Raw genomic sequence first — 27,250 nt, 5'->3', positions numbered from 1 at the left:
GGATGACACAAGAAGGTGCCTGACAGATGCCAGCACCTTGGTATTGGATTTCCCAGCTTCTAGAAATGTAATTCCTGGAATGTACTTTCTCTATAAGTCACTTGGGTCTGTGATAGTCCTCTGTGGCAACACAAAATGTACAAAAGCACTTCAGCCCAGAATTACGTGCAGTGCTTTAGCCCAGCATTTCCCACAACTCCAGGCATAAAACTCAGTGCAGTCTGTTCTCTGAGCTCCCTGAGCTACACAAGTAGGGATTGGATAATCAAGACTGTCTGCCCCAGACAGTTTTGCTAAGTAGAGCAGGATGCACATATGAATCCTAGGCTTCCATTGTTCCTTGCTGATGATCTGCAGGTAACTAATGCATTTCATGTAACTGTTGTAGATTAGTGTGTTCCATCTTGCTGGACTAAGAGCTCCAACAAGCTGGTAGCCAGTGCATGGTGAACCTGCCTCCCACTCCACTGGGAGCCTGGACCGTAAACTCTTAACTCAAGTCTTCCTATGACTGTGAGCAGATTCGTGCACTCGTACACAAGAAGTCAGATTCACTTACTTTGGTCATTAACACGGTTTATTATTGGCACACTTACCAGTAAAGCATACATAAAATACAGCTGTTTGATAACACACAGAGCCACTGTATTTTTACATGTGTGGAGGAACCTATTAATATGCAAATGGAAAAATTAGTTCTTTTATAAAGTTTCACATAAATACACTGGAATTGTCCCAAAAGAAAAGTCCCCATAAAAGAACCAAGTGAGGGCTTTACAAAATATTATACAAGAAATATACTATGAAAAGAAAGCAGAGTCAACTCAGGTACAATAACAAAAAATAAACACAAAGAAGTTTCAGATTTATTCAACTGCCCACAAAATTAATGGATTACATGGCTTAAAAATATTTGGATCAACAGCAACTTTACAAACGCATCAATTTTCCAGGGTCCAACTGTCTTTCTTTACATAAAAAAATCTGCCCTGGTGACTGATGATAAAAAGACATTTCTTGTTTCAGTATTTGAGCTAAAAGGAACCAACTCAGACACGAGAACCAATCGACCTCAGCTTGACCATAAATTATCTCACTGGGCTGTCTTCGCTGTTACCCAATGGGCAAAAGGGAAAAAGGGAGAAAGAAAAGAAAAAATAGGTACGTTTAAATTGCTTTCCAAGAGCTGGTGTTTTTCTTTCTTCTTCTTTTTCTTTTCACTGAAACAAGAAACTCTCAAATGCAAGTCAAAAAGCAAAAATATTTTACAATATTAAAAAGTCTTCTGTAGTTAGGTTCGGCATATTAACCAGATCCTGGACACTGAGCACGACGTATGGACAGCACAGCCTTCGCTGGATGCATGGGAAGGGGAACACAACACGAACACGTTGATAACAGCGTGCCAGGTGATGTGCTAGTGTTTTCTCTCGTTTTAATTATGATCAGTGCCAGTATCTGTACTTCCCGCAAAGGCCTCCAGGGAAGGGTCATGGAAGCTTATGTGGAATGGTCCTCTCAATTAAAAAAGGAGAAGAAAAAAAAAAGAGCAAGAAAGAAAATCAGATCACTGTAGTTTAGAAGGAGATATTTGCATGGAAAAGTTTTTTTTTTTGTTGTTGTTGTTGTTGTTGTTGTTGATTTGTTTGCATTCTAAATTCTCCTCTTTCCTCTCCTGAAAGCAAAGCTCTGCCATTGGAATGACACCCACGGATCTATGGATGGTGATTCTGGTGCCATGGAGCATCTTACTGGGAAGCCTGGGGTGGGGGGTTTTCTGATTTGGTCTCTTGCGTGGCGGGAGGTTTACTGTTCCATGGACTGTTGTTCCCCAGGGCGGGGGAATTGTTGAAGTCCTCCTCGTCGTCCATGCCGTTGGCCGCGTCATACTGCGTGTTTTCTAATCTAGTGATTAGCCTTTCGTCCTCGTCCCCAAACTCACCTCCCATCAGAGTTGGCTCTCCTACCACCATCACATCCTGTGAACAGCAGCTGACATTATTACAGGGAACCTTGGGAGAGAGAAGCTCAGCTTAACACAACAGTGGGAGGAGCTGGGAACCTAGGACACACTCACTCCTGCTGCTGCACAACAGGGTCAAGTCTCAGTGTCGGGGCAGAGATGTATATGTGATTTCTACAGGAAATAAACATTGCCTCCTGCTGGGTAACAACCACACGAGTTTATGTCCTTAGTGAGCAGCCTGACACCGGAGAACGAGCAATGCTAGCAATCTGCAGAAATAAAAAAATGGATTTTTCAAAATTAAAAAAATCCATGCTTTGAACTTATTGACACTGGGGACTTTAAAGAGGGCAGTGGAACCTTCTGCTGGGTGCTTTTCAACCCCTCCAAAAATCTGCCACTTTGATAGCGGGCCCAGGAGTGGCTTTGGAAACCAGTGGGACATGCATAAGGTCCAAATCTGCAACAGTCGTTCCAAATAGCACCTTCTCTGTCCCAACGATGGTCTACATTTTTACTGAAGACAGAATCTCTCTTTTTTCTACTCAGCCAGGCCCTTTTATACAGCCAATATCCTTGACATTCTGCTACTTAATTATGGTAATTAATTTAGGTAAAGTTTTCGATAAAAACAATGTTCACACTGATTTGACAATTTGCATAGCTAATTTAGTCATTAGCAAAAACCTGCTGATTGCCAACAAGCCCTGAATTTACCATCTGTTATTTCATGGTTCCTGTCACCTATCCCCACATAGGCAACCCTGCTACCAATCTGGGCATTGACGAGAACCAGTCTGTCCAGCTGGTGCCATAAAAGGAAGATGAACAGCACTAATTATAATTCTATTGATGAAGCTGGTAGTCATCAGAAATGGAAGTGGGCAAGAAGAAGCTATCTCATGACCCCTTTAAGTACAAATTGTCCTTCCATGCAAACAAGGAAGCCACTTTCTACAGCTAGAAGCGCCATGGAGGAGGCCACAGCTGCTCTGGAGAAGCCACAACCTGGACCTGGGTGGGGGTGGGGAATGCTCAGACACGGCCAGCTGTGCTTGGAGATGTGGGGCCAGTCTCTAGGTAACACATTTAAATGCTGTGATAAGTGGACACACATTCTTTTCCTTCCCTGAGTTATGTAAGATCACCGGTAGATTTCCCAACTCTATTTTCTGACTAGTCGGTCTAATGATTTTAAAAGGAAGTGTTCCTGATGGACTTAATGAATAAAATGTGAAGTCAGTCAATTCAGCAATGCAGATGTGGCAGGATATTGAGCTGGGTGCTTCTGTTTACCAGGCAATGAAGAATCAGCAATGACATTGTCATGAAAGGAGACACATGAGGACTCTAAAGATGACACATGAAGTAGACATAGCCTTACTGACTGGCAAGAATGATGAGAAAGGTTTAGATGGAATGTGGCCACCAGACAGACAGGTGAACATTATTCAGTTAGCTGGTAGCTGCTAGAGCATCTGCTGGGAATATCCAGGATTAAAAAAAACCAAACTGTCACTCAATTACAGGCAATTAGGAGACCACACTTATGATCAGGAACGAAGGTAGGTAGGTAGGATGGTAATCCTGTCTAGGACACAGCATGGGGGTTAATCCCATTTCAGGACTGTAAAGCACACTTTGGAGGACTTGGAAAACTCATGCACGAAGGTGTCGCCAGGGAAGAGTAGGGGAGGGGTTAGAACCAATTATGCGGGTCTGCGTTAGCGCTGTGACTCTAGGTCATGGAGAAAGGCTGAGAGCGGGAGCGGGTAAGCATGACCTGCAAGCCGCAGGAGAAAATTAAGAAGCAGCCAACTTAAGTGTGACTTCCGAAGAGAAGTCTCAGCACTCCAGATGCCTTCACTGTATTAGGAAAACAGCTATGATGCAAGAAAAGCACGATGAATGCAGTGGTCTGGCTCTCTCCACATGGGGCTGACATGACACAGGCTTCTAGTTCATGTGGTGGACCCTTTCTTTCTGGGAACAACTGGAATAGAGGCCCAGGTGTGGGTGTTTTTAAGCATGCTAAGTTTCAGACAGATGCTGCATTTATTTTCCTAATTATAAAAACTATTAATGATCAGATGCAAAGAAGTGCACACGTATGTGTGTGTGTGAGTGTGTGCATGTGGTGTTTGTACAACATATAGGTGGACATTATAAAGACTAAGGACACAGATACTTGAGGCCACTTGCAAAATTATATGCACATTTTTACTGGGTTCTTCCAAAGCTTTACACTGGGATAATGAATCCCTGCTCTGGCTGTCTGAACCTGTCATCCTCACACAAAATAGACGGAGACACGATGTCTGTTCTTGGCTATCTCTAACTTGGGGATGTGAGCTCCATTTCCCCCCACCCTCCTGTCTTCAAAAGTCACCCATAGTGGTAAAAACCCCATCTCCACCTGGTAGCTCCCTCGAGATGCAACAGTGGTCCACCTAAGTAGCCCACGTGCCCTCGGCTCCCCAGGGGTGGACCTCAGCTTCCAGGCCAGAAGCCTCAATGTACCACCAGCTTGCGCCCCGCTTCACATCTTCTCACTAATCCCCCGTGCAAGGACCACCAACCTCTGAGGAGGACTGGAAGTGACTCCTTTCAGGGCCCCTCAATGCTTCTCCTTAAATTGGCCAGAAGGGGTCACTGCTGTTGAATGACACAGGTCTCCATCCCTCCCAGGGTTGAGGCTGCAGTTCGGGATGGCTCCTAGCCCCTGCTCATGGAGTGAGAAGCAGAATCCAAGGATTAAACCCTAATTCTGGCCCCACACACACATTGCTGCCACAGCAGCTACGCAAACCACATCTGTGTCATCGAACCAGGCTAATGCCTGCGGACAGTATCTCAGTTTAAATAGTAAGATGGTGTTGGTGATTCAGTTGATAGGGTTACAAGACGTGGTCACTACAAGGGATCCCATGCTTACTTGGCATTGAATGACCAGACACCTAAGACTCTACACTTTCCTAACCTGATTGTCCTCCCTGCCTCTCTGGGCCATTTTTGAGTCTTCTAGAATTAAAACAATTTTAACTGCATAGTATAGGGATAGTGCTGGAATTCAGATCTCCATTTCTATTGGTGCCTTATTTGAATGGATAGATCTCATGAAAAGCCCACCTGACACCAGGATCCTCCGCTAAACTACAGTAGTTGGTTTGGTGGACAAGGACATTCTGGAGTAGAACAAATTATGTAAAATTGAAATGATTCTAACTAGATGTCAAAATACACAACCTGGAGACTTCTACTCTCCCCTTCTGTATGAGTAATGGGTTCCCCAGTGCAGTCCGGGCATCAGAATCCTTCTCAACACTCGGCTGTGTGAGCAAGCAGGAGAGAGATGATCTCTTCACCACCCTTGGACTGAATAGTGAACTCCTCAAGGATAGGGCTTGACCTTTTCTTTGTTTCTTTTTTTTAATTAAAAAAAGTTTTGGTTTTGTCAGTACTTGGCCTACTGTGAGGTACGCATAGTAGGCTCTCTAAAGATACGTGTTGAAATAAGCTGCTATGTCTTTTAGGGTCTCAAAGAATTCTCTGAAGTGCACTTTTTCTCATCTGTTATCAGAAACTAAGAAATGTTATTTTCTAAAAGCCCAAGATGAGCAGAGTAAATAAGCTCTTTGTGTGCACTTCTAGAGACAATTCATTCCTATTGGTCCATTTTCCCTTGGCATTTTCCAATTTAAACAGGGGTGAGCAAAACGTAGTGGGATGTTAACAGACACTCAAGGGTTTTTTTTCCTTTGATATTTTTTTCCCCTCTCTGACCATCAGGAGTGATAGACATAAAGGCCCATTCAGAAAACAGAGGACTGTTTGAGGACATTTTGATTATTCGAGTACTTCAACTCTTAGTGGTCGTAAAATTCAAATGGTGCCTTCCATAGCCCGTGGGCCATTGCTTCCATGTCCCTTCTTCCTCAGGCAGTGGATGGGAAAGCTGTACCTCATCCACAGAAGACAGGTGAAGAGCCCCAGTGGCCCAGGGCAGCCTCAGGGTGCTGCTAGGCTTGGTTTTGTCTAAAGAAAACAGACCCATAGAAAATGGGAGAAAGAGGGTGGGGGACAGATTCGAAGGGCACATTTGGGAGGAAGTGGGGGGCTTCTGTGTAAAAGTCCACTCTTACACAGAGAGAGATGGAGAAAGATCAAGACAAGACGGGTGAAGACAACAGATCCAGAGAGGAAAGAGTGAAGCAGGGGAAAAGGAAAACTGTGTTGGTAAAGGGAAGCAACGAGAAATGGGGGGCACCTCCAAAGACACAGTACCCAGAGGGTTCCACAAAGCACCAAGGAAGGGTCAGGGTTCAAATGAAGTCATATACCTAGTGACAGATTGATATGACAAGGCAGAGACAGAAAGCCCACAAGGAATTATAGAAGGGGAGGGGAAGTGGACGTTTCCAAGAGCAGGAGAACGAAAAGTGAAAGTCTGACACGGCCTGGGAATTCGGAGGAGGGAGGAAAAGGGCCAGAAGGGACACAGTTGGAGAGGAAGTGACAGGTGATGTGGAAAGTTCCCTGCCCAGCCTACGACACTCGGGCTACCCTCTGCTATCAGTTTCAGAGCTCCAAGAAGTCCAAGTGGCCTTTGTCCAGAGAGATGAAAGCAAAGAGAGCTGAGGCCAAACTAGGGGCTCCTCCGCTCTCCCTGACTAATGAAATGGGAACAATGAGAACCACTCAGCTGGGTGTTCATTGGGCGCCAGTTGAATACCTGAGTCTTCACATGCAAGGGAATGCCCCTGGCAGGGAGGTCCAGCCAGATCACAGCCTGGGGGCTGGGCTCTAGGGGTTGGTTTCCAGGGGCACGTGGGGTCCCAAGTGCCACCAGACATGCTCCTAAGTGCTACTTTTATTAAACTTACGTGACACATCTCCTGACTGTGACTCCCATGACTTTTGAATTCGGGTCCTACTGCGGTACCAACCTTTACCCATTCCCTCCTGATTCCTGGGCTGCTGGGGAAGGTTTTCAGGGTCACAGTTCCTTCCCCCATCCCAACAGACCTGTCCTTGCCCCTCCCCGCACCCTGTTTCCCATCTGTCCGGAGCAGGGAGCTCAAGGGGACCGAACCCCAGCCCCTTGAGGAGGAGACAGGCAAAGGCAGGAATTCAGCCTAGAAGGAAAGCGAGACTTACAGGTACCTGAGTGGGCAGACTCAGGTTCGCGGCCGCCGTCTTCTTCTTGCTGCCGGTGCTGTTGGCGTTGTTCCCGGCGCTGCTGTTGGAGGTGCTGCTGGTGGAGTTTTTCCTTTTTCTCCGTTTGGTCGTCGGTTGCCTTGTGGGTTCTGCTGCATACAGAAAGGAGAAGATGGGTCAGTTCTAAGGCCGAAGCATCAAGGCCACGTTCAGCATCCTCGGGCCTCCAGGAGTCTAGAAAGGGTGGACATTTATACCTGTCTCATGTTGCATAAGTTTATAAAAAAATGGAGAAAGCTGATGATTTATTTTTAGCACAAAATATCTGAAACTTTTCTTTGGCATGTAGATAGAAGGATTTTTATTTAATTGTTCTTTCTAATTTTGCGAGTAATTTACTAACATTTAGAAGTGAAAATATTTCTATTAGAAAACTTGGGAATTTTCTTCCCTGGACTACCTTCCTTTTGTAACAAATAAACATAAAATAAAATAAAATAAACTCCTAGAATTCCAAGATATGAAATGTTAAGTGTACATATAAACTTGAATTAGTGAACTACCATGATACAGTGACACCTACTGGTCAGGTGTCATGTTGCAGCCCATCTCTATTACCACTTGATTTAAAAAAAAAAAAAAAAAGAAACAAAAAGAAATCATCAGTTTCCTAGGTCATGCTATAAGCTTCAATATTCCTGAATTTTGGAGGAATTCCTATGGTGAGGATCATGTTTAACGAATGTTACTAACTTCAAGAATCCCCCCCCCCAAATATCTTAGTGTGACATAGCCAGTATATTAACCATAGGGAACTAGACTTCCATAAGAAAGATGTATTCAGAAATAGAGAATGATATTTGGAACATGAAAGAGGGTGGAGTATCACCTTACTGGAAATGCTGAAGTCATTGGTAATGTGGGGCAAGAGAAATATTATTTGTTTTCTTATTTGTTTAGTATGTATATAATATTACTCAATGTGACACTCCTTTTAATGCTTCCTCTGTATTAACTGTTTTATATTCATAAAACAGTTACCTATACACTAGGCATTGATTTTGTAATCCTTGTTTTTGTCAGTGAGAAATCTTTGGAAATCTTTCCCATGCAGTTACTGAATAATTTGGAAGTGGCAGGTGGCAGCATCATTTTAGTTACATCAGCCTCTTTCATATTTTAGCCGTGATACTGACTTTGGTAAATCATTTCCTTAAATCTCAGGCCTCACCATAAAACATGTGGATAAGGTATCACATAAAATTATCAATAAGAGTCCATATTTTTACTATCTCCTTCAGTTTTGTACAACCCTCATGGCTCAATGAATAATGTGAATGAACGATTTGAGTTATGTGTTTGGTTTTATTGGAAAACATAGGTGCTCAAGGTATTCAGTGATTGCATAAAGGTTTGTTCATAAAAGTTTATTGATAAAGAGAAAATAAGACCAATTTAAGCACATCTAACATTCTACATATGCAAAATTCCCATAAGATGAAGATGCAACCATTCTACATAAGATAACATTTATTTTTCTTCAGCTTTTACAGTATATATTTGGTTAGATCTTCTACATTCATTTTATGTAAAGCCCCTGGCCAATTACCAGTGGAAGGTGACCATTATATTTTGTGATTCAGAAAGCTATGTGCCTCATGTTAATAATTACTCTTTATAAAATAATTTTTAGCGAATGGATATGTTTTGCTTTTATGATCAATGAGGCTCAACACAAGCCTGGGAGTGAAAATGTATTAGATAGAAAGACAATTAACGATGACTTGAAGCAGTAATTTCAGAACCCCAGCAGGAGACTATAGTATCTAAACTGCAGTCTAGGGAAGGGAAGGAAATGGAATCTTTTATGTGTTCTCTTTACGATCAGGGTACATTTGTATACAAGATATCTGTAAAAAAAAAAAATAGAGCAAATTTCCTTCCCTTCCCTCCTCTCTTCCCTTTCTTCTTCCTTTTATCTCTTGATCATACTCCCTTCTTTCTTTTAAAAATTTCTATATTCTTAAAAACCAAATCAGGAACATTAAGCTACAAGAAGCCAGTGGTCTGGTCCAGTGGAACAACTACTGGATGAGAAGACAGGAAGCTCTGGTTCTGATATTATCTTTGCCAATGACCTTCAGGATGACCCTGAACAAATGATTTTACCTCTCTGGTTTCAGGTTCTAATCTGGCAAGCAAGGAGTCACAAAGGTTCCTGAGGATGTTTGCCTTTCAAATGTTCCGTGTCTCTGTGTTCGAAAGCTCAAGTTATCGTTAATCTGTCATTTTCCTGATACATTTATGATCCTATCATTCATTTCCATGTCACTTCCTCCCCAAAAGGTGCCTCTGAAAATGTAGGCAGAAAGAGAGCAAGGAAAGAGAGTGTACCTGGCGGTGCCACCATCCGCTGCCACTTCTGGAACAAGCAGGTCTTGAGGCAGTCTCGGGGACTGAGGTTGTAAGTTTTATGTCTTGACATCAACTCCTGCATTGGCTCCAGGATTACACACAACTGTAAGGAGTCCAAAGACAATGGCGTGCTGAAGCTTCACAGCATTAATTACAATAAACGATGTTAACAGCTGGAACCAATTAGACAGCTTGTGGGTACTTTTCTTTCTTTCTCTGGGTTTGATTTCTCTACATAAGTTTGGAGGGGGGAAAGAAATATTACCAGCACTTGATTATACTCACCTAATTTGGCATCATTTATAACGATATTACAGCTGAATATAATTTACATACACACGCACACGCACACACACATGCTTTTCTGTACAGATTGTAGTTTAGGTATACATAGCTCTATTATACATTCAGATGATTTCCTTCTACGGAGGACAGCACGCTCTGATTTCTTCTCTGGCTTCTGGCTGTTGTTCTTGTTCGTATAACCACATGCTGTGAGTTACAATATTCGCTTATGCAGATTATCTGGCGGTGAAATCTATCTTTTAAACTTTGGAGAACAGAGTGGCAAGTATAGGTATCATTAGATCTCAATTTTGCTAAAGGCAGATGATGAATGCCGTTTTATTTTTATTCGTGGACTCATTTGTATTTTACCCATGATGATAATGAAAGTCACATTCGCCAACAGTAACTCCATGTGGGAGGCTTTCCCATGGTTGTCCTATGTACAGTCAGTTTGTTTCTGTCTTTCGTTAGAATTTTCACCTTTACTCTGGTGCAAGATACCTGATGGCAAAGTTTAATGAATGAAACAAGAAGGTAAAACCACTTAGGGTTAATTTAGATTTTTCTGAATTCCTTCTGAGTTGCAAGCTTATCAGACTACCCCTGTACTGAGAAGCCTGTATCCCAGAGAACAGTGACAGCAGATTGGGAAGCTACATTCATTGTTGTTGCAATTACAGTGATGCAAATATTGGCAACGCACCTGCCCATGTGAAAAACACCATCTTATTATGCAAGACAGATGTGCAGTTTCCAGCTTCCCCTGTGATTCCCTTCCTTTACGTCATCCTTCACCAGGAGAGGCCACACTGCTTTTTGCCCACTTCATCTTCCCTCCCCTCACCCTGGTTAATGCATGCAAACCCTTGAGGACAGAGTTAGTTTTCTTCCTTTGCAGGCCGGGTTGGTGCCTCCCTGCCGTTCTTCCACTGCCGCACCCAACCCTCTTGGCTGCTGCATGAACCATGGTCATGCTTTGTGATCATCTGTTCCCAAGTCTGCCTTTTTCACTAGGCTGTGAATTCCTGGGATACAGAGACCATGGCTTTTATCTCTGTGTTTCCAGATTTGGCTTAATTGAATGAGTGCATTTGAGAACTGATTATTAGAAGGATAAGAATAGGTCGGTGTTCCTCAAAGTGTGGTCTAGGAATACCTCTATCGGAACCAAGTGCGCTGACTATCAAAGATTCAGACTTCAAAGCTTGACTCCTTCAATTTTACTGATTTTGGATGTAGGACGCTCACTTAACATATTAAAAACCCAATCTCCCATGTAATTCTGACAAACACTACTAGTTTCGGTGCACTGCCCTACAGACTCTGAGCTTAGAAGAGACAGCAGCAGGACATGCCACGCCGGTGGCCTCCAGCTCTAGTTTCACCCTCTTCTTACCGCCTACTTTCTTATGCACGAGCTTTTCCTGCCCAAGTCTAAGCATGATACTGTACCTCACTTACAAAGACTCTTCAGCCCTGGTGATAGCCTCAACTTGATAAAACAATCAAACTCACTTACAGGCCACCTAAATTTCCTTCCTTGTTTGTTCATGGAGAAAACGCAGCCCAATCCTTAGGAACCCACCCTAAGTGGTCCAGGGAAATAATGGGAGTTTGATCTTGACTCTTATGTACTCTCTTAATTACTTTGGAGGCTTTTGTTTGAAACCTAGTGTGTCAATAAGTAAAAAATCTGTGAGAGCAAAAAATTTATTATACAATTAGCTCTGTATTTCAACAGAGAGAAGGATACTTTTCCCCTATTAAGAATTTCTTGCTGGAAACCAAACTATGTACAAATTACATGGAATGAAAGATTTCACAGTCTAAATCTAAATCCAGTTCAAAATCATCTCTATAAGTCGATCTGAGAATGAAATGGTCCCTCAGAAAGAACACTGCTAGATTCAGATAGGATCAGGAGATGTTTGTGTCTGCTATTAAATGAGGCAAGTACAAACATCTTCAGAGAAATTCCAGGAATCAGGAAACTTTGTTTAATAAAGCCTAAATACTATTTTATTTGGTTTACTTTCCTTTCATTACAAATGAGTTTACAATGGATATAAGATTTATAAGTGGAATGCAGATAGCATGGACTTACAAGGTATGAGATCTGAAATGAAGTGTAGCTCTTTGCAGCTGTGTGTCCTTGAGTGACTATGACACTGAGTCTCTGTTTCCCTTGCAAAACAATACTGATCATGTGTATTGCATATTTGAGATAATGTGTCTGATGCATAAGAGTCTGACAATCTGTAGATATTATCACTGTATATTAGCAAGCACAGCACAGGTTGCAAAAGTACCCAAAATTTGTATTACTTTAAATCAGCAACATTTATTAGGTTTTCTGCTAAGTGTCAGGCACTGAGCCTGGACACTGGGACCACAAAGGTGAGAGTAACACAATCTCAGCCCTCAAAGGATTTAAGCATATTGAGAAACCTACCCCAATCTCCAGCCCCTTATAAATGACTTAACCATATTAAGAAACCTACCCCAAGTGCATAGTTCAAGCATCTCAGGAAATCACATCCTTTTGAAGCAACTATTTTTCACTATCTGACAAATTAGATGGCAAAGACTACTTGCTTGGACATAGGGTTACCAGCATCAAACAGGCTTCAGATGAGGAGAACTACATTTATTGTAAGGACCTGTGAGCTCATTATCTCTTTCCTTTTTACACTGCCTTTCCTCTCTGGGTTTTGGGCAACAATTTTTTCAGGAGATAATCCTCAAAATCTATCCCTTCCCCTTTAATGTAAAAATATCTTCCCATCATTGTAACCCACCCCAAAGGAGCTTGCATCTCTGAATGCTAATCAGGAATCCCCAAAGCAATCTCTTTTTGCAGTGGAGAGAGAGTTCCTGGGCTGCAGAGGCAGCCCTCCCCTTATTCATATATGCAAATCAGCCTTCCTCTCAGCCTGGCAGATGCCGTGCTGTGCTGGGCTGTGTGCTGTAGGTGGCAGAACTAACTCAGACAAGAACCTGTCTTCTCCGCAGCAAGCTGTTACATCCTGGCAGCAGCAGAGACTGGGGCACCATGAAATGAAATCTGGAAGACAGTCAAGGGAGTGGGCTCCTGTGGCCACTAACTCAATCTTTCTGGAGCTGTTTCTTCTCTCTGTGAGGTCTCAGATCCTCTTGAGAATCAGGTGCACGTTGTATGGTCTGTCTTTCAAATTGTGTACAAAATTTCTGAAGGCTGATGAATCCTCTCCAGTCCAATCTATCCATAAGGCACCAGGTTACACTATCTGTATTATGAAGGAACCAGGCTACAATATACATACTTTTCTCCCATACCACACACACACATGCATGCATGCATGCACGCACACTCCTCATGTGCACATTAATGGAAAGAACACAAGATCCATTGACTTTGAAGAACAATTTTATCTGTAAAGCTGAGCCTGTTACTAAGCTCCCAGTGGACCAGGTCCTTTGCCTGACATGAAGGCCACAGCCGGCACCCGTGTAGCATCTGCAACAGCTGCTGCTGCTTCAGGCCTGGGTGCAGCAATCTCCTGAGGTGAGATTGGAGGGCACCAGGAGGAATCCCAGGATTCTTTGGAAGGGGTGGCATCAGACATACAAGGTCCAACATCTCGGTTCATAGGAAGTCCTAAACGTGTTCCTGCTGAGGCCAGTCAGTGTCTCAAAGAAAGCCATTGTCACGCTGGCAAAGCTATAACACTGCTTTGAAGATACAGAGAGTTTTAGGCTAGGCTTCCTCCCCTTGGTTCAGACTTCACTTTCTGTGGCTCTGGCCCCACACTGACACTTTGGAGTGGGGACTTGCTGAATGAATGGATGGATGGATGATTGGATGGATGGATAATAGATAGCTTGGCCAGATTAATAGTAAGGAGCCATTTGTTAGTGGCAGACAGATCAGCCATGGTCCTGTGGGTTTAGAAGTGATCAATTTGTCTATCTGATAAATGACTGATTGCCTCTTCTCTGCAGAATGCTTGGTTAAAATGCATACGGAAGTCCTGACTGGGTGGCAAGATCCGAGCCCAGTCCCAGGATTCCTCCCTTTTCATATTAACAAAGGGCCTAGCAAATGTAGACAGTATGTTATTTCACTACTGCTTATTTGTTTTCATTTGACAACTATCCCCGGTAATTTGATTCTTGTCAGTTACACACAGACTCACATTCTTCTGGAACCCAAGGGATAAAGGAGTTTGTCAGACTACAGCAAAGCTGCTGTCCTGAGGTTGGCTTTGGGCCACCACAGAGTTAAGTGATTGGATAGAATGCATGGAGCTCTGTTATAGCTTGTGTTTAGATTCCCTCCAAAGCCTCACACAGCCACACAGGGGTTTTTCAAAGATGAGTGAATTCATGTGTGTGATTCATGCTAGAATTAAGGGTTCTAGGATTAAGGGTGTGTGATTACTAAACGAGTCCACTGATTGGTTTAGCATCATGCCAATTCTAGCAGTCTAGATAGAATATAAAAGAGGCACAAAAAGCTTCTAAGATCCCCTTGTTCACTTGCTTTGCTACTTTCTGCCCACCTGTTGTAGTCAGGGGTTGCAAGAAGAACAATTATATACAGGACACATAATCTATGATGTTGTTTTGTAATAGTCACACAAGAGTTAAAAACAAAGAAAGTGCAGGAGATCTAGCTACACACTAAAGACCCAGAGAATCCAGCCAAGGGCCTGGATCCCACAGCAAAGTCCTGCATGAGTCCAGCTGAAGACCTAGAGCCCATGACTCGTGCAAGTCTGTTTCACACATCTTTGCTGGGAAGCCCCAAAAGTCACCAGTGGAAGCTAGAAAGTGCATGCCAGTGGGGTGAAGGATCTGTGCCAGTAGGTTGAGGGTTCTGGACTGGACCCAAGAATTGGTACTCAAAGTAAGGACCAGGGTTTCCCAAAATGAACCACAGCTTTCCCAGTGACAAGGTCCCAAATTCCTCCAGTGATAACATCCCAGTTCATATCAGGGAAGTCAGCACAACAAAGTCTTTCAGGAGAACCAACAGCTGCAAAAGAAGCAATAGTTCCAAACAAAGACAACAACAACCCCAAGAACCAACAACACTCATTTAGGAGAACCCACAACACTAGTCTTCCTCTCTAACTCTCCCTTTTATGCTGACAACAATCCTCAGGTGGGCCATCCACACTCAGCACTACACTGATTCAGTTCAGCTGGTTTTTAAATTGACCACCACTTTTTAACTCACCACACCATCACGAACTGGTTCTCCTCTGTAATGTCTGTCTGCCAACCCACCTTGCCTTGGACCCAGCAGACTATGGACTGAAAGCTCAACACTGTGAGCGAAACAAACCTTTCTTCCCTTAACTTGTGAGTCTCTGCAATGAGAACAGTAACTAAGACAAGCTCACAAACTCATAATATTTACTATCTTGCCCTTCACAGAAATTTGTGGTCCTCTGATCTAAACCAGCGCTGTGCAAATGCCCTGTTGTCTCCACAATGCCACAAGGAGCTGGAGGCAGAGCACCATTTGATTCACGGCTTCCTTCATTGAGAACATTTTACACCAAAAAAATGTCACGTGGATTAAGCCACGTGCCACGTGCCAAGAGACAACTGATTTCTATTCTGGACAAATGTCCTTATCTCATGTACTGGTAGGAGTTTGCACTTTAAGAGGCTGATCCGAAAAATTTTCCCAAGTCACAGCAGGCTGGATTACAACAGTCTTCCAAGGTCCAGCTTAGTCCTTCCCTTCTTGGTACCTCCCCACCTAGAAGAGACTCTTCGTCACTGTAGCTTTTGTTACCACCCTTCATCCTAGTGCTTACATGGGTAGTGGGAATTTTCTTTTCTTGCACACTGGTTCATCTCCTTATCTATGGCAAGCCATGTTTTACTTCGGTCTTCTTTATTTAACATGGTATTAAGAATACTCAAATATTTGTTGAGTCATAACTTAATAATAGCTATGAAGTGTCTAGTCTATGTCTATCGCTGGAATATGTGGCTTACACATACTAATTATATCATTAACCCTCATCACCTCCTAGTTCATTTTTACAGGTGAGGAAATTCAGACCCAGAGCCATTTAGTTATCCAGAGCTGACATAAAGAAATGTGACTCTTCTAATGTAGCCAAGGTTATACAGCTCTCTGAAGAGCATGGAAAAGGTTCAGTGGGGTTTGTCTGACTCCAACCGAGTGCTATTAACTCTGATAAGTTGCTTATTTCTGGGAACACAAGTGATTTACATGCTTCTAAGATGCCCAGTTCAAAGATTTTCACTCTCTACAAGCTCCCTGCATGTGACAAGGATCTGTACACAGAGAGACAGATTATACATGAGGAGTGCAACTTTGGAAGCAGGTACATCTAGGCGCAAACCTCCAGATCTGCCATTTTTACTACCTGTGTGTTCTAGCCCAAGACTTTTAACCTCTTGGAATCTCAGTTTCCTCATCTGTAATTGGGGATAAAAGATATATATCTGGAGTTGTTTGAAACAGCCTGTGTAAGCCTTTATTGCAAAGCCTTGAACAAGGTTAGGACTCAAAAGACAGGCATTGTTCTCCAAAGAATGCTTTTTGTTTCGGCCACCCAGACAGAAGCTCAGCCCCATGGAGCTGGAAGACCAAGGGAAATGAGACTGGTAAGCTGCATTGTGAATGGAGGAGCACATGGTCTACCTGAGACATGGGGGGGTCTCTAGGAGCACTAATTAGGCTAATGGCACATGACATTTTGGTAGGTAATGTCTCTGAGAGTAGCTCATGTGTACTATTCAGGAATACAAACTGAACACTGTAATCTATAAGCCACAGTTTTTTTTTTTTCCAGTAACTTATTCTTCTGGCTAAATCTGAATTATGAAGATATTAGAAGGTAGAGGGAGATTAAAAGCAACTCTTATCTAAGAATAGAGGAGTTTCTCCTAATTAATAAACCCATTAAAGAATGAGATCTTACATAAAAATGATAGATAATATATAAAACTTAAAAACAAAAGAACATACACAGGCACACACAAAGCAAACATTCTCCACCCAGCAGCAGATAAGAATGAATAACAGGCTTCCACATGACTAAACCCACTCTGCCTTAGAAAGAAAAACAAGCCAGCGAAAGAAATACTTTGCCTTCAAAGCTCTGCAATTCCAAAACATCAGATTATGACTTTAGTTTATTTCCTGATAGGATTAAAGGTAGATTGGTTGTCAAATTCAAAATATCCTCCCTTTCATCTGAAGATGCAACTAGAACAGCCCTTGCCTTTTCTCAATTGTTTTGCAAATTGATTATTCTGAATGTTATCTCATCCCTTGGACCCTGGGGGCTGGGACCCCCTCTCTATTCAGGGAGAGGAAAGCAGTGATGGCTGACAGCTGGCTTCTCCATGCAGCAGCTGCCACACTGGGTTTGAAGGGACCATCATTCTTCCAGAGTGAGCAGGCTGTGCATTTCAATATCTACTCTTTGATGTCACCTTGAGGCTGCCAATGCATGACCACTCGGGGCCCTTACTCGAACCCACCAGAAGTCAAGCCTGGACTGTTCTGCTGAGCTGAGCTGCAGAAGTCCCATGAGACAACCAAGTTCTTGATTCCTGCTGCACCCACTGCACCCATGGACAGCCTGTTTTAGGCTCCCAGTGTACCTTCTTTTTCCTTTCCATCACATGAACACAATTCCTCTGTTATCTTTAGGCACTGGCAATTACCTCTTTGCTCTTAGTCCCACCCCCTCCTTCCTACTCTGTGTTGCAATAGGCAGATCACAGTATGGGATTTTCCAGCTGCCTGTGCTAACTGGATTCAGAAGAAGTTTGGTTCGATGCGTGTGCGTGTGTGGAAACCAGAGCAGGAGATCATATTAGTTTCCTAGGTCTGCCCAATCTAAATAATGCAGACTAGGTGACTTAACACCACACAAATTTGTTCTCCCACTTCTAGAGGCTGGAAGTCTGAAATCAGGGTGTCAGGGCAATACTCCCTCTGAACACTGAGGAATCCTTGATGTCTCTTCCTGGCTTCTGGTGTCTCCAGCAATCCCTTGTGCTCCCTGGTTTGTAGCTCCACTATTCCAGTTAGTCTCTCTCTTTATATCATCTTTCAACCTTTGTCCCTGTGTCCTGTCTTCTTAAAAGGACACCAGCATAGGATTTAGGAAACACCCTACATGTTTTCACTTTAAGATCCTTTAATTGTACCTACCAAGCTCATACTTCCAAATAAACTCTTGCTTGTCCAGCTCCAACATCTTTACAAGTAATCTGTCACATAAAATTTCCCATGAAAATTACCTGGTATGAGTCTGTTTTTCCCCCCCGTTGGGGGGTGGTGGTGGTTCTGACATACATGACATAAGAAATTAGGGGAGGTACCAGATGGACTTTGGGTGCGAAGGAATCTCATGTAGAGCAGTTAAACACTGACTTGGGCTCAAATTCTGGCTTCTTAATAACTGAGTGACCTGGGGTAAATTACTTAATCTGTTTGTGTTTGGTTTCCTTATCCGCCAAGTCAAGATAATAATAGTACTGAACTGATCAGGTTATTAAGAGAAGCAAGAAAATCTACTTCAAGTACTTACTTAGGCTCTAGCAAATGGGAAGAGCTTTATGCATTTTTACTGTAATGTAATTAAGCCAAGAGGCAGGAGTTTCATGGAGGATATTTTGGGATATCTTGTTGGAATATACCTGTTAGAGTCATTACTTCATGCATGTACATGCATATGCATGTGTAACTATAGGTGTGTCTATGTATTCAACATGATTGAAAACTATGGTTTGTGTCTAAATTTTAAAAATGCTACAGTAAAAGACACACTACCATTAATCTTTGACAAAATACCTCTCTGGCTTTGAGGACTCTTGTTGCATGATTCTTGCCACTTTCCAGGAAAGTCCTGGAAATCCTTTTTGTGAGTGTCCATAGTCATGCTGTGGTGGCTGTGCCGCCATGATGTCTCAAATTGACCCAATGCTTTTATCTTTCATGATGACTTTGATTTTGGAGAAGAGCCAGAGGTTGCATGGTGCTAGATCCAGTGAAGAAGGTAAACAAAGACTCATCCTAGTTTTTATGAACATCTTTCCACTGGAAGGCACTAGGCAGCAAAATTCACTGTATTTTTGATCCCATCTCATAAAGACCTTCATGAAAGAAGACTTCCAGAACTGCTTCAGAAAGTGACAAAACAATAGATAAATATGTTTGAAGTGAGGGGCAAGGTTTTGAGGGGGTTAGTGGCCTTCTGTCTTTTGCTGTAATACATTTTAAGAATTTTAAACATTGATCATTGTTTTCAGTCACCTGAAATTCAACTCTTTGTGATACAGTGTATGTCTAGAACGTTTGATTACAGTGCCTGTGCTGCACATGACTTGCTCTGACTGTTGGGCCAGTGCCCCAGAGCGCTCATCTGTATATCCCCAGCAGCACCTCTAAATTCCACAGCATGGTAGCCAGGTGTCTCCAAGGAGAAAAGGAAATATGTGCTTGGAAATTCCTGCAACCACTGACAAATATCTGGGGAGTGTTGTCTCCTCCTACAGGGCTGTGCGCAAATTCCAGGTAAATTTTAAAAATTTTTCTTGACCCATTGTGCTGCCTTCAGTTCAGCCAGGCACTGAAGATGAACTCAGGCTCAGAACTGCTCAAAGCAGCCTCCTGCAGACCCTGCCTGTTTGTTGGCGGTCACTGTCTTAGGGTTCTGGGAGGAAACAGATTTTAGGATGGAGGCTAAAACTCATAGATTGTCTACAGGTCAGAAACCCACGCAGGAGACACTGCTGCTGTCTGGATACAGGATTCTCTCTTTCCTAGGAAACCTCTGTGTGTGCACTAAAGCCTTTGCCTGATTGCACAAGACCCGTCCGCCTTACTGAGAGTAACCTGCTTTATTTAGAGTCAACTGATTACAAATGGAACCACATCTACAAAATAGCCTCACAACAATGTTTAAATTTATGTTTTACTAAAACGCTAGTAAAACAGCCTGGCTACGATGATGTTTAAAATTGGCTATGATCACGTTGGCCCTAGATATGAAAAACTAGACATTGCAAATGAGAGAGCTGGGCTGTAACTTATTCCAAAATTCTGTTTCTTTTTTATGTTACCCAGCACCAAGCAATGGGTATCATGTTTGTGGAATGAATGAATGCTTGAATACTGATGTAGGAGAATGGAAAACAAAAAACAAAACCAGATAGGGGATTTGACATCAGAAAATGAGGCCATTTCTTCTTCATTCACTTTGAAATTCAGTAGTTTGGGGCAATTCATCCATATACGCATCCCATGCTACTCATCAGGGCCTCTCTGTGCTCAAGAAAGGACAGGACCAGGGACACAGTGGTGAGCACAGGGAGTGCCACTGCAGCCTCCAGGCTCCCTGTTTCAGGGAGAGATGGTGATCAGCAAGAGTTATAAATACCATTCTGTCGCCCTAATATAAGGAACAGAAAGAGTAAATAAGATCCAAAGTCTACTCTAGATACTGTGAGAGACCAAGAAACTGCTCAAAAGCGGAGAACAATTGGGAGGGGAGAAAGGAAGAAAGAAGGCCAAGAGAAAGAAAAATAAATTTGTGTGTGTATATATGTACACACACACACACACACACACACACACACACACACATACACAAGATAGCCAAGATAATTGTACTAATAATTCTATTAGTTCATGGAAAAGAACAGGCAGTGTGCACACTGGTTGATCAATTTTGCATTCCTAGGTCTGGCAATCTGAGCATCTCTTTTGAAGATAACAATATGCAATATAACAACTACGTTAAATTCTATCATCTTGTTTTGAAATCTCGTAGCGCTATTATTTTGGGTTTTTGAGGTTGTTGTCACTGTTTGTTTCTTTTGTTTGTTTTTCTGTGTTTTTTCTCTTTAGAAAAAAGAATTTTAAATTGGTCAGGGGAGCTGGCAATGTGCCTATAATCCGACCACTCGAGAAGCAGGGGTAGAAGGATCACAGTTTCAAGCCCCGCTCGGGCAATTTAGTGATTTTACAAGGTCCTGTCTCAAAATTAACTTTTGTTTAAAGCTGGGTATACAGCTCAGTGGGAAGGCCTTAGGTTCAGTTCCCAGTATCACATCCCTCACCCTCATCCCTGGCCCCTCCACACCCCCACACAGGGAGTAGGGAGAGCAAACAAACCAAGAATTCCAAAAGGGTGGTTTGTTTTAAAGGAGGGGGCAAAGGATGGTGGGAAGGGTTCCTGGAAGAGTCAATAACTCTATGAGAAGACAAAGATAAATGAAGAGTGAGGGAGGTGGAAGAGAAGATTGCAGGACAGCGTTCGGGAGGGCATCTCAGGTAAGCAGAATCGTCCTGCAGGAGAACTGAGGCCACAGATACTGTCGGTACCACCATCAAAATGACCACTGAACCGAAACATGGTAAATGCCACAGTGGTTTCCTTTCATCCACGTGTCTAAGCATGAGGAAAGTGTGGGTGTTCTGTGTGTTTGGGGAAAAAAAAGTAGCAAATATTCTAAAAGGCCACTACTGGCTGCATGGAGTTGCTAAGCAGGGCAGAGCTGCTGACTGTGGTGTAGGAAGCAGCTGTATCCATCTGTGCCTTACTCAGGAGACAGAGTGGCTTTCTCAGCATACAGTTTCCCCAGGGAACGGAAAGACTGCTTTTGCAGTAGCTCTTAAAGCGTTTGTAACGTTTAGAAATGGGGCTTTGCCAGCTCCACACTGTAGGGGAATGGGCCATGGTCCTTTGGAGCTGTGGGTGACAGTTTCCAAAGAACATGGTTGTCATGTTTGTGCAGTTGTGATCCCCGCTGAGTGCTCAGTGTCATCGGCCTCTTGCCTTGGAGCAAATACCCACACGATCCCTAAATACCAGTCCCTGCATTCTGGGCTTTGGGGTGGCAGTCCAAGGTTGTTGGTTCGAGGGTCTCTGCTTATGGCCAGGGAGCACAGGCTCTGCTCTGGTGATCCTGGACAATCAGGGCACCTCCCTGGGAGCTTCTACTAGGCAATAGCCCTTCAGTTCTGTTCTAACTTGTGGGAAAAGGGTGATTTCTCAATCATGGAGCACTCAGTGGCTCAGTTCCCCTCCCAGCTACCCCATCGCTGCTGCTCAGGAGCCCCGGAGTACAGCTGTTTCCCTTCTTGAGGGCGTGGGGGGAGAATACAGAAAGCACATTCATGTGGGTGGCTATGTAGAGTACACTTCATTCATTCATTCTTTCTTTCTTTTATTCTTTGATTTTTCATTGCACACACAATGACTCTACTTGAAAGGTACTAGGAACTCTGTAGACAGAATTGAGGAAAATGACTGCTCTTCTACATTCATTGTAGTGAATGAGACAGAAAATAAACAAATAAACTGATAGATACATACCGACTCTACTGTGTTAGGTAGTGTGAATGAGAGAGACAGACAGAGACAGATAGAGAGACAGAGAGACAGAGACAGAGAAAGACAGAGGGACAGAAACAGAGAGAGAGAAGATGCAGGATAGGACTTGCTGGCCTGTTGAGTTGGGAGGGTTGGGAAGGGGATGTGTTGGCTAACAGAAGAATAGTGGCTTGCAGGGACATCGTTGTTCTCGTTCCTCAGATCTATGACCTCGTCAGGCTGTGATGAGGCATGGGGAGTGCAGTGCAACTTAGATGCAGAGATTAGAATGGATCATGCCAGTGGGGCTCGCAGAATCACAGGGGCGTCTAGATGGTGAACTTCAAGTGTCAACCTGGCTGGATTAAAAGGGAGAGAGAGTGAGATCCTCCAATCTCTGGAGGTGTGGTAGTGTTTCCTGAGGAGCTGGACTGAGTGAGCTGGGTCTGCCCTGTGTTGGAGGAAACCAATTGTCCAGGGGCCTGGATGGAGCAAAAACACAGGGAAAAAAAGAAAGTGCTCTCTCCACTCTGTCACTCTCATGAAGCAGAGACACCTCCTTCTCTTGTTTCTGGACATCAGATCCCCAGATCTCTGGTCTTGGACTCTGGGACTTGCATCAGACCCCTTCTCCCCCAAGTTCTTAGTCCTTTTCCCTCAGATTCCCATGCTTGTCTGGTTCTGAAGTGCTTCAACTTCACTGATGACACCACTCACTTCTGTGGATCAATAGGTCGTGTGGGTCATCTTAGCCTCAGTAATCACACAATCAGTCCATCTTTTATCTATCTATCTATCTATCTATCTATCTATCTAATCTATCTATCATGTATCTACCTATCTACCACCTTTCAAATAACAGTGGTTCATTAAAATAGTGCATGAATAGTAACTTCTTTATTACTTATTGATATCCAAATGTAATTTTAGTTCCTTTCTGATCTAAGCCAAGACCCTAGGCCACCATATCTCAACACATTTCGTATAGCAAGTAGTTTTGAAAAAGCTGCACAGGAGAAAAAACAATGATAATAAAACTCTTAGGAGCCTGTTATCAAATTTTTCCCTACCTCTAACCCAACCAGCGCTGGTGTATTATATCAGGCTCAGTGCCTTGCGTGGGTTCATCACTCAGTTCTCCCAGCACAAAGAAAATGAGAGCAGAGAGACTGAGGAACTGGTCCAAGGTCACACGGCGTGGTTAGTTTTTACCCCCTTGAACTTGGCCCTAAGACCAAATCGGTTTCTAACACTGAGATGAAGGTATCTATCCCCCTGGCCTGTGTTACAATAAGCCAAATGTTTCTGCTTCCTGAGGAGACTGGGATTTGAGCGGCCAGAGCAAGTGACCAGCTTTGTGCCACCTGGAGCTGGCAGTTAGTAGTTAAACAGAAAAACAAATGAGTGCAAAACGAAGGCAGGAAAGGTCTCCTCAAGTGTCCCATCCACAGATATCTCAGCATAAAGAGATGACAGGGTCGGCCATGATCCTCTGTCCCCAGCAGAACCAAGCCAGAGCCCAGCATCCCGACCCCAAGCCAGTCCTTCTCTGGTGTCACTTAAACTGCATCTCTTTTCTCATCTTGTACACATTTTTCCACAAGGAGCATTCAAAGCCTCAGGAGAGATGGGGAGGGGTGGTTTTAACCCACCTCTGTCTCTGTGGGGAGCTTCCCTTTCCAGCTTACTGTGTGGTTTTATCTCACTGTTTCTGCGCGTTGGGAGCAGCCCTAGGCCCTGGAAGGGTTCTTTGTAGAAGACGCATGAGGGTGCGAGGATTTTCTCCTGGTCCAGACAGTAAGTTGACCCAATAGGCTGTCACTTCTGCCGCCACTCTATTTTGGGGTATGTGTGTGTGTGTGTGTGTGTGTGTGTGTGTGTGTGAGAGAGAGAGAGAGAGAGAGAGAGAGAGAGAGAGAGAGAGAGAGAGAGAGGTGTCTGACAGCTGCCTTATCTTGTCTAACTGCAACACTGAATCCCCAGATGTGAGAAAGCAGAGGATCCTAGGCTCCCAGAGGAGCAAGGGGTTGGGGGAGAGCACATTCATTGGAGATGGCTGGTTTAATTGGCAGAAATAGCTCAGGTGCCTTCCAGCAAGAAAGACAAGAAAACACAACCACAAGTTCACACAAGACTTCTACATTTGGATAGAGTCTGAGATCTCTAAATTATTTATAAACCAGAAAGCAGATATGACAAGGATCTCAAAATTACTGTTTTGAAAGCTCCAATAATCTTGGGTGTTTTTTTCAGCTGTGGAGACTGCAGCTTCTGGAGTTTAAGAGATCACCCGATGTCACCTTGCAGAGATGCAGCCAGCACTAGTTGGACTCTTTTCTCTCCTGGCTCAAGGTCTTTTCCTTTCCACCATGGAGTGGCACTTGGTGAGGTGAATTTTTCCCTTTTGAGATCAGATATGTGCTTTCAGGCAGATCTGCTCTCAGTCTTCTTGGGTAGTTCTTGGAAAACTCTTGCAATATGTCATTCTCCAACTGCATCCAGGACTTTGGTTTGCAGAGCTGCTGCAGAGAGTTGTCCTTTACCTCTTTTGAGTTAAGGTGACCTCCCCAAGGACACACAGAGATCAAGTGTATCATGAGCCTAGTCATGAAGAGGGGCTAATTTATTTCCAGTTTAAAACGTACTCGCATGACATGCTGCCCTGGTGAAATGGAAGCCAGCTCCTTTCTTTTGGAATCTTTTGCATAATAAAGCCTTGCTTTGAAGGCCCAAGGACTCAAATCACAGATTCGTATTTATCCTCATGGAGACTCTCATGACATTTACTTTTTCTTCAAGATAGGAATACTAAAAGTGCCACCTACTATTCTGGGGAGCTGGCACACAACTAGCTTCTCTGTTGCTTTATCTAAACATCACTATAATTTTGAGACTTCAATTCTTAAACCCTGATTTTACAGATGAGCAATCTCAAACTTACAGATATTTAAGTGACTCTCCACTCACAAATTATCTCGTATCTTTGACAACATGTTACTGATTAAGACTTACAGTCCCAAGGCTGAGCCAGGCTTGAACTCATTGGGCTACAAAATGAGTTCAAAGCCAGCCTGAGCTGCATAGCAAGACTCTGTCTCAAAAAGACCAAAAACAAAACAAAAAGCCAGAAAAACAACAAAACAAAACAACAAGAAAATAAAAACGAAAAAAGCTTTCTGCATCTCTATCACCAGTACTTTTTAGAGAAGTTAAGTGATTTGCCCCCAAACCCACAGCAAGTAAGTCATGAAGCCACTTTTAGAGCAATTCTTTGATCCATACTCAGAGAGGAGCTCAGCAAATAGCAGGGATTCAGTCAATACTGTTGAACAAATGGATTTTTCCAAAGCCCACATTCTTTCCACTTCCCCCTGCTATCACAAAGTTGTTATCTCTTCCTCCAAACAGTTTTGAAGTCAAGGTTGATTAAAATGCACATTGCCAAGTCTTCTTTTCTCAGGCCAGGTTTGGGCTGTCCCAAAGCCTCTATTACCTCCCTGGAACCCTGGTTTCCAATGGTATCTTTCGGAAACAGCTTAGGAAACAACAATTTCCCCGTCTACCATTTCTCTTCACCATCAATGTGTGAAGTCATAAAATGACATTTCCTTCCCTTAATTTCTCCAAAAGGCAAACAACATATGACTCAGGAGTCCGGCATCAATTCCAACACCTGATCTGTCAGATACACAAACCATTCACTTTTTCTATTTGTGTAACAATGAGGCCGTTATCACTTCTGCTGTTCTTGGTTTTGATTATGAACAGCATCCCCTGTCACTCTTTACCTGTGTCCTTGGCAGCTCTCCCAGGCTCACATGGCTTCTCAAGAGTCATCTGTCTTGTTCAAGTTCTTCTGAGTCCAAAATAAATCATGGATTTAGAGAAATCGTCATGGTGTGATCCAAACTTGAGTCCTGTCCTGGCTCAGTAGATGGAAGCATACCCTCAAGTCTGGGATGTGGCTTAGGAAAACCCCACTACTGGAACAATCTGATCAAGGAAAGTTTTGTCTAAATGCATCCAAAAGGGAGATAATTTTGCGTGACATCATACAAGGAAATAGCCTAAGCAATAGTTTCTTCCAAGAGTACTTTGTAATTTTAACTAATGAGAGAAAGCAAACTCAGACCTAAGATGAGGACAACCCAGTTCCATTTAGGAATAAAGCCCTCTAATAAAAGCCTTTTGCTGAGGTTTAATTGTAGCTTAGCATGATCATTTTGTGCCCTAAAAATAAACAGAGATTATGCAGAGCTAGGTTTTTAAAGGTGAAAGAATCAGCTTTCTCTTCATCCTTCTCTCTCCATTTTCCTTCTAATTTTTTTCTTTTAATTTTCAGTTTGTCAAACAATAAGGTTTTCAGGTGTAACAAATTATGAGTTGTAGGCATCACAATGTAGTCTACACCCACACTCATGCACACACACACACACACACACACACACACACATACACACACCTTTCCTTCTGTGTTGCTTTACCACGTTGAAACACAAATGCGGTGTTTTTCACAGAACTGGTGCTATTTTTAGACTGAATTGTAGGAAGCCTGCAGCATTAATAAATGGACGCGAAGCACAGAACCCAGCACACGGTAATATGCCAGCACATAAGCAAGCTTGGCCTTTAGCCAGTGAACTGTGGTTTGATGTTGCTGCATTGAAAGTAAAAACACCGCTTACAAAGGAATGATTAATAAGCTGACAAACTTCCAGGCATTTAGTTTCTGTTCTTTAGTGCCAGCTATATTAATACTAACATATTTCCAACTTTATTAGTAAAAAGTCTTGGAGCCTGGGGAACTTAGGTGGGTTCACAGGGAGCTTCTTAAATAAATTATTTGGAGAGACAAGTGTTTGACAAACGCTGCTTTTCCCTTGTCACCCTGATATATCATGTCTGTTTATTTGTCTCCATGACACCTTGTACTGAACCATAACTGAGATGGTTTCCCAAGCCCAGCGCTGCAGGCATCTTCTTCACCTATGGTGCCAGCATCTTGTGGTAACTGATCTGAGGGTTGTTAGTGTGACTTGGGCCTGTGTGGTTGGGGAACTGT

The 27,250-nt window shown here is 43.1% G+C and overlaps 1 protein-coding gene across 15 annotated transcripts in view; it reads right to left on the bottom strand.

Annotated features, from left to right (window-relative positions):
- Positions 1 to 559: 559 nt before the first annotated feature.
- Ldb2 (LIM domain binding 2) overlaps positions 560 to 27,250 on the bottom strand; it is a 364,317-nt gene continuing 337,626 nt past the window's right edge. For 2 of the 15 annotated variants that reach the window (XM_003465034.4, XM_023562984.2), the window contains exons 6-8: positions 9,518 to 9,641; positions 7,124 to 7,275; positions 560 to 1,979 (exon numbers count right to left, since the gene is read on the bottom strand). In XM_003465034.4, coding sequence (XP_003465082.3) covers positions 1,749 to 1,979; positions 7,124 to 7,275; positions 9,518 to 9,641 — 507 coding nt within the window. In that variant the 3' untranslated portion in view covers positions 560 to 1,748. The other 13 variants (XM_013147322.2, XM_003465035.4, XM_063230125.1 and 10 more) reach the window with 13 other exon arrangements.

This window comes from Cavia porcellus, unplaced genomic scaffold, assembly GCF_034190915.1.
Source record: "Cavia porcellus strain 051 isolate PalLab524CR breed Dunkin Hartley unplaced genomic scaffold, mCavPor4.1 scaffold_18, whole genome shotgun sequence".
In the NCBI taxonomy this organism is placed as follows: Eukaryota; Metazoa; Chordata; class Mammalia; order Rodentia; family Caviidae; genus Cavia; species Cavia porcellus.
Note: the sequence above shows the minus strand (reverse complement) of the source record. Positions and strands in the feature narration are given on the sequence as shown.